The sequence below is a fragment of the Danio aesculapii genome, chromosome 13 (assembly GCF_903798145.1).
Source record: "Danio aesculapii chromosome 13, fDanAes4.1, whole genome shotgun sequence".
NCBI lineage: Eukaryota > Metazoa > Chordata > Actinopteri > Cypriniformes > Danionidae > Danio > Danio aesculapii.
Window position 1 is genome coordinate 9,513,068 of NC_079447.1, and position 14,257 is coordinate 9,527,324.

Consider the following 14,257-nt stretch of genomic DNA (forward strand, 5'->3'; position numbering starts at 1 on the left):
CATGTAGCCTAAATGTCTGATTATAACCCACCAAAAAGCCTAATTTCAGGCTACACTACGGTCAATATTATTATTTTACATTTATTTGTAAACCTAGTGCATTTTAAAATGTGTTTCTCTTCTTGTCCTTGCTTTATCCATCAAAATAATAATCGTTTTACGTTTTAATAAATTGTGGCCTTTGATTTTAAAAAAAGGTAGACTGATAATGCTATGAAAGTCTATAAGGGGGTGCGTTTTTGTGACACCGGCCCTCCAGGACTGAGTTTGAACACCTCTGTTCTAAAGAGTTTTATGGCTTTATTTAATATCAGGAACAAGTTGAGAGTTCATGTGCGTTGAGAAATTTTCTGTGGATTTTATTGTAACGCTAGTTTGTGGTTTCCAAATGTTCATAGAGTGTATATTATAGGTTAATCAGGATTTTTTTTTTTACATTTTCTCTACGTAAACTCAAAGATTTCTACATGAATGTTGGTAGTGGGTGTTTCTAAACATACTAAGTTAAACGTTGTCTGCACAGAGTAATGGCAGATTATAAAAATGCGTAACCATTAAATACAGATAATAATATAATAATGGTGTGATGTTAAATGCAACTGAGGTTTGCGGAATATTCAAGTGGTTTGGTTTCCCACAGCTCAGCACTTTGTCGTTTTAATGCTGTAGCTCTTAGGTGAATCAATATATCCGTCTGTATTATTGAGCGATGGCCATGTTCCCATGTTCAATGAGTGAACTGTGAAGGGCTGAAGCAGCTTATCAGCACCGCATGTCCCAGCAACATCTCGAGAGATGGAATCACTTTACTGTACTATCAGCATGTTCTACAATGGGAAAGCACAATCAAAGCTAAGATTTTTCTTACATGTAAAAATGTATGCTTGATTGCAGAAATGTCACATTTTTTTCAGTTCAGATGATCTAAACCAGGGGTGCCCAAACTCAGTCCTGGAGGGCCAGTGTCCTGGAATTATCACTAATATTATTAAGGTTAGGGGAAGGGGATAGATTATACCATTTCTACAGTATATACATCTTTACATCTATTGAGATTCCCATAAGGATTGAAAACCAGGTGCATGTGTGTATACATACAGTTGAAGTCAGAATTATTAGCCATCCATAATTATAGTCCCCTGTATATTTTTTCTCCAATTTCTTTAACACGATTTTTTTAACCCGATTCCCTCATGTAAATGCCACATATAGAGCTTATGTTTCCTTTAGAAATATTATTGAGAATATTCCACATTCTATTCTAAATTAACATAAAATCTTTTGCAAAGGCTAACACGTATTCTAATATCATATATAAATCATATGATAAATAAATAATGAGGCTGTTTATTAAGAAATTAAATTTAATATTTATTAGAGGGTGACACAGTGGCACAGTAGGTAGTGCAGTCACCTCACAGCAAGTAGGTCGCTGGTTCGAGCCTCGGCTGGGTCTGTTGGCGTTTCTGTGTGGAGTTTGCATGTTCTCCCTGCGTTCGCATGGGTTTTCTCCGGGTGCTCCAGTTTTCTCCACAGTCCAAATACATGCGGTACAGGTGAATTGGGTAGACTAAATTGTCTGTAGTGTATGAGTGTGAGTGAGAGTGTATGGATGTTTCCCAGAGATGGTTTGCAGCCGGAAGGGCATCCGCTGCGTAAAACATGTGCTGGATAAGTTGACGGTTCATTCCACTTTGGCGACCCCAGATTAATAAAGGGACTAAGCCGAAAAGAAAATGAATGAATGAATTATTTATCAGAATATGAAAAAAATCATACTTTAATAATAATAAAATGAATTATGAGGATGATTATTATTATTATTATTATTATTAAGTAGGATATTGTTTATTTATTTATTTATTTATTTATTTATTTATTTATTTATTTTAAAGTCTACTTTTAAAATCTGACACATGCAAACCACTGCAGAACTTTTCTAACCAACAGGCCTATGTCATATACAGTACAGATAATTAATAAATAAGCTACTATAAAGTAAAAGCATTAATGTAATTAGGCAAGTCATTGTATAACGGTGGTTTGTTCTGTGGACAATCGAAAACAAATATTGGTTAAGGGGGCTAATACCTTAAAATGTCTTTAAAACCTGCTTTTATTCTAGCCGAAATAAAACAAATAAGACTTTCTCCAGAAGAAAAAATATTATAGGAAATACTGTGAAAAATTCCTTGCTCTGTTAAACATCATTTGGGAAATATTTAAAAAAATTCACAAGAGGGCTAATAATTTTGACTTCAGCTGTGTGTGTGTGTGTGTGTTTGTTTGCTTGTGTGTTGTTGCATCTCTGTTCTGCTCGTCCCGTAAATGCCCCGCCCTGCTCTGCGCCAGGAACGGCAGACTTTTTCTACCTGTTAGACTGCAGCATCACCAGCCTATCCTTGACAACGGCTGCCGCGGTAACCTGAATCTCCTCCTCCTGCTGTTCTTCCTCTCAGTCCGGACAGCAGAGCACATGCAGCGAGGACTCTCCGTCTCAGCACTTTCCTGAGTCTGCTGTGCGCGTGTGCATGTGGCCCGCGTGCGAATGTGAATTATTGATGAGGACGCAGCCTCAGAAGGTCCTGCCGGGGCCGTCCTGCGAGTCTGGAAGGGTGTGAGTGTGTGTATGTTTGTCAGTAGAGATGGGGGAGAAGAGTGCAGTGCACCAGCAAAAACAGCCTCCTTATGATGGACTGTGCAACTACGCCCAAAAAATCACGTCCTGCTTTGGACTGGATGGTAAGCGCAGATTTGGCTGTTTTTATGCTCTGAGTGATTTATGTGTTTGTCTCTGCTGGATGCGTTGTGCCTTTGTTTTCCTCTGAAAGGGTGTTGTCTCTGATTTGTGTGCTGGAACTGATGCTGGATCAGTTTTCGGGAGGTGAAATGCGTGCATTTTCACTTTAGCCTTAATGGTGTATTTATTTGTAGCTAATTGGCTGTGTGCTGAGCTTCAAAGAAGAAGCAGAAGCCAAAAGAAGTATAGAGAATATACAGAAGCCAAAATGATTCGCCCTCTTGTGAATTATTTTTTTTTTTGCACTCTTTTTCAAACATTTCTTAAATTATGTTTAACAGAGCAAGGAAATTTCCACAGTATGTCTGATAAAATTTTTTCTTCTGGAGAAAGTCTTTTGTTTGAAATTAGTTTTATTTCGGCTAGAATAAAAGCAGTTTTTAATTTTTAAAAACATTTTAGTCAATATTATTAAGCCCCCTTAAGATATATATATATATATATATATATATATATATATATATATATATATATATATATATATATATATATATATATATAAATTGATTGTCTACAGAACACATGATATGCCTAATTACCCTAACTTGCCCAGTTAAGCCTTTAGATGTCACTTCAAGCTGAATACTAGTATATTGAAAAATATCTAGAATATTATGTACTGTCATAATTAGTGCTGCACGATTAATCGAAAAAAGATTGCGATTTCGATCAAGTGATCTAGTAAGATATTATTTACTGTCATCATGGCAAAGATAAAATAAATCAGTTATTAGAAATGAGTTATTAAAACTATTATGTTTAGAAATGTGTTGAAAAAAATCTTCTCTCCGTTAAACAGAAATTGGAGGAAAAATATACTGGGGGGCTAATAATTCAGGAGGGCTAATAATTTTGACTTCAAAATATGGAAAGAAAAAAATTGTATATTAAAACTAGGGTGAGAGTTTGGCATGTCATCTAAAACATGAAGAGGACATGCTGTCCTACTCATCCATTCACATCCAATGGTGTTTTGCTCAGACGCTGATCTGAAATCAGTGGTTGGATGATTTTAGTGCTCAACTACTTTTGAATATGACTCTGGATTGTATGTTTTTTTGTGGATACATTTTTGACAATAGCCAAAAATACATTGTATGGGTCAAAATGATTTTTCTATTATACCAAAAAGCATTGAATTATTGTGTAAAGTTATTTGATCAATTTCCTGCTGTAAATATCCCAAAACTTGTTTTTATTTTTACTTTATTTATAGAAGTTTTCATAAAACCTAACACCCGATAGTGTACATCCTATGTACAGCTGAAGTCAGAATTATTAGCCCCCCTTTTCTTTCTTTTTTAAATATTTCCCAAATTATGTTTAACAGAGCAAAGAATTTTTCACATTGTGTCTGATATATATATATATATATATATATATATATATATATATATATATATATATATATATATATATATATATATATTTCTGGTAAAGTTTTATTTGTTTTATTTCAGCTAGAATAAAAGCAGTTTTTAATATTATAATTATTTATTAATTAATTATTATTAATAATATTAAAAAACCATTTTAAGGTCAATATTATTAGCCCCTTTAAGCTATATATTTTTCGATAGTCTACAGAACAAACCATCGTTATACAATTACTTGCCTAATTACTCTAACCTGCCTATTTAACCTAATTAATCTAGTTAAGCCTAAGTCATCATGGCAAAGATAAAATAAATCAGTTATTAGAAATGAGTTATTAAAATTATTATGTTTAGAAATGTGTTGAATAAATCTGCACTCTGTTAAACAGAAATTGGGAAAAAAATAAACAAGGGGGCAAATAATTTTGACTTCAACTGTATATGTTAACAAAATTATCTCGGTGTTAATACCTGATACTAATTAGAACATGTAACAAAGCACTAGAAAACAATACAGCAATAATACAGCACCATAAAAAAACAATAAAGAAATCTCAGCCAAACTGATGGAATAAGAAACAAAATAGAATGACATGTAAAAGGAAGGATAAATTATTAATCTAAACATCCAAGGAAGGGGACCCATATTTGGTCATACATCTTCTGTTTGCCAAATCTAGAGAAACGTAGCCTTTCCAACTTGAGGGCAGAAACCATTTCAGCTTACCATTAAAAAAACTTGGAGGTGTTGTGGATTTCCACTCCATCAGAATCTCTCTCTTGGCCAGCACCATGCCAAACATAAGGGAGAGTTGTTGATGTTTAAGCCAAGTTAGAGCCTGGTCTGAACATCCAAATAATGCTAATTCCACATCAAATTTAATGTCCATTTCAAAAGCCTGAGAATAAAGTCCGAAGATACTTTTCCAAAATTTTGGACCTATTTTTCTAATCTTCTAAAAAAACATTTCCAACTCCATCACCTGTTAAAAACAACATAAAAGCTCCCCAAAATTATGTGTTTATTTCTTAATATGCAAGTTAGTTTTTCCATTGATATGTTTGTTAAATTAGACAGCTTTGCCCCCAAAGACATGTGATATAGGTGAATTGGCTGAACTAAATTGGCCGTAGTGTATGAGTGCATGTGTGAATGCGAGTGTGTATGGGTGTTTCCCAGTACTGGGTTGCAGCTTGTAGGGCATCCGCTGCGTAAAACACATCCTGGAATAGTTGGCGGTTCATTCTGCAACCCCTGATAAATAAGGGACTAAGCTGAAAGAAAATGACTGACTGACTGACTGATTGAATGGATTCTAGACATTCAAATATTTTTATTTTATTTATACCAACATACTAACAACGAAAAGCTTATTTATTTTTGATTGTTTTTCAAAATATAGTATAATAATGATTTGGCATTTTTAGAATAAACAAGAACAGCTGGAACATTCATCTGCACATTTGTCTGTCTATTTTTCTTATTTGAAAATTTTTATATAAATGTTTTTTGAAATGTCTTTTTATATCTTATTTTAATAGTTTTTTTCTATCATTTCATTAATTTGATATCTGTTGTCAGATGTTGACAGCACAAACCCAGCTCATCAAGGCCTCGGAACTGAGGGTCAAAGTACACTGGAAAAAGCCATTAATTACTTTACTTTGAATAAAAATGATGTGTAACCCTGCTTTAAACGCTGCAAGTTGACTTTACTTTAAAAAGTGAGTTATGCCATTGGAACTGGCAACTGTTAAGTTGACTTAACTTTCAGTCATTCTTTTTTTTTTTTCGGCTTAGTCCCTTTACTAATCAGTTGGCGGAACGGCGGATTTAGCTTACCCAATTCACCTATACAGTAGCACATGTCTTTGGTCTGTGGGGGAAACCGGAGCACACGGAGGAAACCCACGGCAACATGGAGAAAACCAGTGTCCTTCTTGCTGTAAGCCGACATCGCTACCCACTCTTGACTTAACTTATATTTTATAATTATGGACATAGATTATACATTTTTCAAACTTTTTATTTAAGTTTTTTTTCAATATATTTTTTACAGAACACCTCCTTCCCCAACAATTTAACCCCTTACACATGAGGTGATATATAATATAAAATAAAAAATAGTAATGAAATTATAATAATAATAATAATTTTAAAAAGAAAAGAAAAGAAAATAGTAAAAAAATAAATAAATAAAAGGTATTGCCATCATAATTACTTTACAGGGGATACGCTTGTACATCAAGTTACATTGTGTTGCATTGTAGTTACATCAAATTACAGTGACCATAGGTTAAGCAACCTATAATTATGTCATAATAATTTTCCACCTCTTCAGAAAAATATCAGTCTTCATTTGTAGGCATGCAGTCATTTTTTCCATAGACCTGTTTAAGTTATATACACTTCTTAATCCACCGATTCACCTTTGGAGAACTTTCTTCCATCCAGTGTACTGTTATAATTTTTTTGCATCCAGTAATAATATCCTTAAGATATATCTTGTTTCTTTATTAAACATTTCTTTGGACAGTGCTCCCAGAAAGCACATAACTGGATCGAGGGGTGGACATAGATTATTTACTTAATAATTTTAGGGCAATGGGTTTACTCACTTGTTTATTTAAACACAACTAATCAGTTTAAAGGCAACAGGTTTACTCATTTTTAAAGTAAAGTCAAATAATCTCTTTAAAAGCAATGGATTTAGTCACTTTTTAAGTAAAGTCAACTAACTGCTTTAAAAGCAACAAGTTTAGTCCCTCTTTAAAGTAAAGTCAACTAATCGATTCAAAAGCAACAGGTTTACTCACTTTTTGACAGTAAAGTCAACTAATCACTTTAAAACAGGGGTGTCAAAGTCAATTCCTGAAGGGATGATGCCATGCAGTTTAGTTCCAGCCCTGCTTCATCACACCTATATGTAGGTATCAAACAAGCCTGAAGGACTCAGTTTGATCAGGTGTGTTTAATTAGGGTTACACCTCGAAGAACTGGCTTTGACACCTGTGCTTTAAAAGTAACAAGTTTATTCACCTTTTTTAAAGTAAAGTCAACTAATTGTTTTACAAACAATGGGTTTGGGGCGGCACTGTGGTGCAGTGGTTAGCACTGTCACCTCACAGCAAGAAGGTCGCTCGTTCGAGTCCCGGCTGGGTCAGTTGGCATTTCTGTGTGCATTTCTGTGTGAAGTTTGCATCTTCTCCCCGTATTGATGTGGGTTTCCTCTGGCTGCTCCGGTTTCCACCACAGTCCAAAAGACATGCAGTATAGGTGAATGAATAAGCTAAATTGGCTGTAGTGTGAATGTGGGAGTTTGTGGGTGTTTCCCAATTCTGGGTTGCAGTTGGATGGGCATCCGCTGTGTAAAACAAATGCTTGATAATTTGGCGGTTCATTCTGCTGTGGCGAACCCTGATGAATAAGGGACTTACCGATGAAAAATGACTTACCGGACTACTGAGCAATGGATTTACTCACTTTTTTAAAGTAAAGTCAACTAATCGCTTTTTGGCCAGCCAATGAAGACAATTACTATTACAAACCTACAATATGTTGTGCCAGATCTGCAATTACTGATGACTCTTTCTTAAACAGTAACTATTTATTTCTGCACTTTGAACTTTGAAAGTTCACAAACAGCTGAATTGCAAACTACATTAAAAGTTAATGCAAGCATCCATTGTTAGTACATTTCCAGCGATCTTGTTACCTAACTTATCTAAAATTGCCCTTTTCGTGACATTTTCTGAAACGCTTTTCATGTTGAGGTCAGATTAGTGCATGAGTCATGTGAGAGAGAGGGAACGGAAGACAGCTTCATATAATGGAGACAGCAGAGCTCTATTATTCATGAAGCCCAATATCACTCAGAGCATCACGAGGAAAGAAAAACTTCATCCCTTCTAACCTTCATCCATTCCCATCACTCTCTACTCCCCTCCCTTTAAAATCTCATTTTCTGTTGACATGTAAATTATGTTCAGCATTTGATAGTTCAAAGATTACATGCATAATTCTAATCCTCCGTGGTCTGTTATGAAATATGTCAGCATCTGCCAGCATAATTTGAGGCTCTTTTCAAAAGATGTTTCTCAGAGTCATAATTAAGGCATTTTAGTGTTTTTATCCTCACAAAGTCTGTTTTAAAAAATTAAAAACGTTCTCATTTTGGCGACGCAGTGGCGCAGTAGGTAGTGCTGTCGCCTTACAGCAAGAAAGTCTCTGGTTTGAGCCTCGGCTGGGTCAGTTGGCGTTTCTGTGTGGAGTTTGCATGTTCTCCCTGCGTTTGCGTGGGTTTCCTCCGGGTGCTCTGGTTTCATCCACTGTCCAAAGACATGCGGTGAATTGGGTAAGCTAAAATTGTCTGTAGTGTATGAGTGTGAATGAGTGTGTGTGGATGTTTCCCAGAGATGGGTTGCGGCTGGAAGGGCATCCACTGCATAAAAACGTGTTCGATAAGTTGGCGGTTTATTCCGCTGTGGTGACCCCGGATTAATAAAGGGACTAAGCCGAAATGAAAATAAACGAATGAACATTCTCATTTTATGAATATTTTATTAAATGTTATTACATCTTAAAGTATTTTCTACTTTTGAAATGCATAAACAAATAGCAGTTCAAAATTATGAGTTAAAAAGACATGTTTTATTTGTGCTTTATTTACAGGTTTTCCTCCTTAGTATCTCGCAATTTTGACTAGTTAAATCATAATTTGGACATTTTATGACATCATATTTGTTGCACGCAAAGTGACTTAAACAGTCAAAATTTTGACTTACAAATTTGAAATTACGGGATGTCAAAATTATGATGTATAAAGTCGAAATTATGAGACCGAAGAGACATTGAAGTTATGACTTAAAAAAGATATATGTTTTATTTGACATATATAAATATGTGCTTTATTTACAGTTGCGGTTCCAGGATTTCTTCCTTAGTGGGGCTTATCTCATAATGAAAAGATTTATTTTTTTTTTCGGTGGCGCAGTGGGTAGCGCTGTCGCCTCACAGCAAGAAGGTCGCTGGTTTGAGCCCCGACTGGATCAGTTTGCATTTCTGTGTGGAGTTTGCATGTTCTCCCCTTGTTCGCGTGGGTTTTCTCTAGGTGCTCCGGTTTCCCCCTTAGTACCACAGTTTCCCAGTACTGGGTTGCAGCTGGAAGGGCATCCACTGTGTAAAACATATGCTGGATAAGTTGGTGGTTCATTCCGCTGTGGTGACTCCAGATTAATAAAGGGACTAAGCTGAAAATGAATGAATGAATTATAATTTCGACATTTTATGACATAAAATGACATAAAAAGCCCATTTCTGCCAGGTAAGAAAAGAAAATCATGCCTTAAAAAGTCAAAAGTACGAGATAAAAATTAATTTCGGCATTTTATGACATCATATTTGTTGCACGCACCGAAGCAAACTTGCAGTTTACATTTACATTTAGTCATTTAGCAGACGCTTTTATCCAAAGCGACTTACAAATGAGGACAAGGAAGCAATTCACACAACTATAAGAGCAGCAGTGAACAAGTGCTATAGACAAGTTTCAGGTGTTTAAAGTCTAAGAAGCAAAGCATTAGTAAAATTTTTTATTTATTTTTTTTTGAGAGAGAGAGAGAGAGAGAGAGAGAGAGAGAGAGAGAGAGAGAGAGAGAGAGAGGGCACAGTTAGTGGTATAGCCAGAGAGGCAGTTGCAGATTAGGAAGGAAAGTGTAGACTAAACAGTTGCGTTTTTAGTCGTTTCTTGAAGACAGCAAGTGACTCTGCTGTTCTGATGTAGTAAGGGAGTTCATTCCACCAACTGAGCAGATTGAATGTGAGAGTTCGGGAAAGTGATTTCTTCCCTCTTTGGTTCCCTCAGTTGATTATAATGTCATATTATTGAGATCTTGTTTCCACCAGGTAAGAAAAAAATCTAAAATTATGTCAAAATTATAACTTAGCAAGTCAAAAGTATAAGATAAAAAGTCAAAATTATGAGATAAAAAGTCAAAATTAAGAATTGTAAATGTGAAATTATGAGATGTCAAAATTATGACTTAAAAAGTCGAAATTATGAGATCAAACAGAAGTTGAAGTTATGAGTAGAGCCAGACAGAATCTACGGACATATTTTGCTATTTCTGCTGAGAAATGTTTTTAAAAAATTTGCGGATTTATGTGGAATTATTTTGGGAGTATCATAAATAAAAACCTAATATATGAAATAAAAAAGAATTGCTTTGTAACTTTTATTTAATGTTTACAATGTAAATCCAATTAGATCCACTTATTTGGTAAACAAAGCAAGTCTCTCATATAATATCTCTACTGAAAGACAGAAAATATTACGTTACAAATTGTATTGTAAATAAATCAAGTAAACACATTCATATTAGTCTATTTTTATTCATTCATTAATTTTTTTTTCAGCTTAGTCCCTTTATTAATCTAGGGGTCACCACAGCGGAATGAATTGCCAACTTATCCAGCATATGTTTTTACGCAGCGGATGCCCTTCCAGCTGCAACCCATCACCAGAAAACATCCGAGGATGTTGGATAAGATGGTGGTTCATTCCGCTGTGGCGACCCCAGATTGTTAAACGGACTAAGCCGAAAAGAAAACGAATGAATGAATGAATGAATGTGTTTTTTTACAGGGGCGGTAGGATGTCCTCCTTATAATAATTTAGAAATTTTAAGGCATTTTTTTCTTTTTCTGTCAGAAATTGCCTTCCATACTTCCATATTACCATATTACATTACATTCCATATCCATATCCATATTACATTCCCACTTGTACACAGCACCTTATAACCTGTATATTTATAACAATCTGTACATACAACTCAACATCCAGGTTTCTTCACTAACCGCATCTGTTTAATGTTCATCATTTTTTATTATTATTATTTTATTTTTTTCAGATTTATTTTGTGTTGTCAATTGTCACTTTATGTACACTTGAAGCTTCTGTAGCCAAAACAAATTCCTTGTGTGTGTGAAGCACACTTGGCAATAAAACTGATTCTGATTCTGATTATCACATAGAGTATAATATCAACCTTCGTTCGACCCGCCTGGTGGAAATTCTCCTCTTATCACACATTTGTGTTGACTTTATATGTAACCCTAAAACTGATATTTGCTGTGAACCCAGCATAAGATCATATTTTTTACTAAAACTCTAATTATTACAAAGTTTGCCAGTGTATAGTCTGTATATATAGTGTCCTTCGTCATTATATTGTATTATGTGATGACCTTCTCTGTAGAGGACAAGTACGAAGAAGCAGTTTTGTTGTCTTGGAAAGCATGCTAATTTCCTTTTTCAAGAACCCTTTTTATTCCAATTCCTGCTTGCGTAGGCATCTCTGTAGGGTTTGGAACAGAGCCTGGGTCTGTCTTAATAGTATAAACTGCTGATTCACTGCCTCTCTAATGCATCTGAGAGTGCAGAAAGACCCTCCGTAGGGTCTGTCAGAGGGACACATGTCTGTTTAATCAGATTTTTTAGCATGTAATGTCATAAAAGCAAGAGTTCAGTGCTTTTCTTCAGAATTTGTCATTGTTTAGTGAATCGACAGCGACTAAAGCACTTTTCAGATGTGATTAGTTTTCTAGTTTGGATTTAGATGTCTGTCATGCCATTCAAATCGGCTTATATAATCAGGAGGAAGTTTATTTGCAAGAGTTATGCATTTCGTAATATTTAATATTATATTTCTAAATTGATCCTTAATTCTGATTGGTTAAGCTGCTTTAGGAATCACTGTAAATGACTCTGTAAACATTACATCATGGTGCAGAATGTCTGTTTCAAGAGTTCACACTTGGCTGTTGATTAATTATAAGCTACTTTGGCATGCTGTCCTGGGAGAGCCGTGAGTTCATAAGATCCACGAGCCCGGGGCTCCCTCCCGTTGCAAGGCGAGAGGTGAGTTTGAGCTCAGGTAGATCTCGAAAGCTCCCCTGCTGTTTTAATTAATGAACGGATAGTGATTGCTCTTAAGAGATAACTACTTACTAGGAGCATGTCTATGGTGCCGATCTGGATTAGTCAATTAACTTAAGTTGCATGTTTTTTGGATGGTGGGAGGAAACCGGGAAACCCGGGAGAAACTAACGTGAGCATGGGGAGAAAGTGCAAACTCTGCACAGAAACATCTGCTGGTTTGGTAAAGCCTGGAACCAGAGACGTTCTTGCTGTGAGGCAACAGTGCTAAGCACTAGGCCACCGTGTCACCCATCTAGGAGATAGAGGAGTAGGGGTGGAAGGGGGGAATCATCGAAACGAAGATAGCGATGGTACGTAACCCAGGGTATTTGTTGTAGCTTGGGAGACGTCTGATTGGTGCATTGAGAATTGGATAATTATAATTAAATATAAAAATAATTGGATCCAGCAACTAGCAATCATAAGCACGAGATCATCTCGAAATTAGTTTATAAATAACCATCTCTTGTCGTTGTGGTTTCAATTTTATATTATGTATTTCATCAAAATGATCTCCTTATTGTTTATATATTAAAGTAAGAATGAGCCCTTCTGATGTTGTGTTTGCTCTCATGTTGAAGATGTTGAAGTCGTGTGTATGTGTGTGTCCACAGTTTCTGAATACTATTTATAATTTTGTTTTTCATGTGCATTCTTTATCTTATTGTTACATTATTGATTTATAATCCTTTTTTACTCAATAAATTCCATCCCTCACTAGAAAAATAGTCCATTATAGGGACAGTAAACAGCAAAAGAACAGAATATCATAGATCAGACACTATTCTTTAAACTATTATTTTTAACACATGATTTTCTCCTGCATTTGCTATCTCTTAGTATGTTTTTCATTTTTAACTAGTTTATTGTTGAATTTTTCTGGGGAGAAGATGATAGGTCAATATATCTCTTCAAAAAAGACATATGAATACCTGTAAATATTTATTTGCTTAATATGTCATTTGTAAAGTCTGTCAACAATTTTATAAAATCAATAAGGGACACAAGGCATGCTGTATTGTGAATACTCCACTTTAAGTTATGTTGATCAACAAAGTACAATTTCATAATGTCATTCTAGAAATATTCATATTATTTCAGCAAACCTATGATGTTAGGGAGATGTTTCAGATCAGTTTTCTGATGTGTTTCAGATGTGCCTTGCTCAGTGGGATAGTTAACAACAAGATTTTTTTTTTTTAAATAAAAATTGTTATTAAATGCTAAATTATTATTATTTATAAAAATATGTATGTATGTATGTATTTATGTATATATGTATGTTTGTAATTATTATTATTATTATTATTATCATTATTACTACTAAATAAATAAAAAAAATACTGCTACTACTACTACTAATAATAATAATAATTATTGTTATTATTAGTATTAGTAGTAGTAGTAGTATTCATAATAATAAGAAGAAGAATTGTTATTTTTATTAATAATAATAATTAAATAAATAAAACAATAAATGAATAATAATAATAATAATAATATTTATAATTATTATTAATATTAATATTATTATTAATATTGCTGATAATAATATTTATTTATTTATTTATTTATTTATTTATTTATTTATTTATTTATTTTTGTTTTTGTTCTATTTTTTTTTACATTTATTTTATTTTATTTTATTTTATTTTATTTTATTTTATTTTATTTTATTTTATTTTATTTTATTTTATTTTATTTTAACTTGATGGCAGCACCAATTTCCAGCTCCCTCCAGCTTTTATTCTAGCTAGAATTGGCAGAAAGCCCCAAAATGCATAATGAAAGATCACCAGGCAGCACAGCAGGAAATTTAGCTGCGGTTACATTTTTCAATCAAGGTCAAAATAAATTAAGTCCTATCTGGATTTTAAATATATTGCCTAGAAAATTAATATAACATTAAACTGCAGTGTCGGTCTTATTCCAGTGGCTGGATAATAAAGAGATGCACTGTATGTTCAACAGACAATCCCCATAGCCTTAACAGTATTTTTCACCTCAGTCAGAAAGGCAAGTCCCATTGTCTATGGATGCCCATATGTTCTCACCTCTATCCTCTAGGGGTGAAGGAACAAATGCAAAGGTGTGGGAGG

General features: G+C 34.3%; 1 protein-coding gene across 1 annotated transcript in view; it reads left to right on the top strand.

Annotated features, from left to right (window-relative positions):
* Positions 1 to 2,430: 2,430 nt before the first annotated feature.
* ablim1a (actin binding LIM protein 1a) overlaps positions 2,431 to 14,257 on the top strand; it is a 110,324-nt gene continuing 98,497 nt past the window's right edge. The window contains exon 1 of the mRNA XM_056470693.1: positions 2,431 to 2,742. Within this exon, the coding sequence (XP_056326668.1) occupies positions 2,646 to 2,742 (97 nt within the window). The 5' untranslated portion in view covers positions 2,431 to 2,645. The remainder of the gene's footprint in view (positions 2,743 to 14,257) is intronic.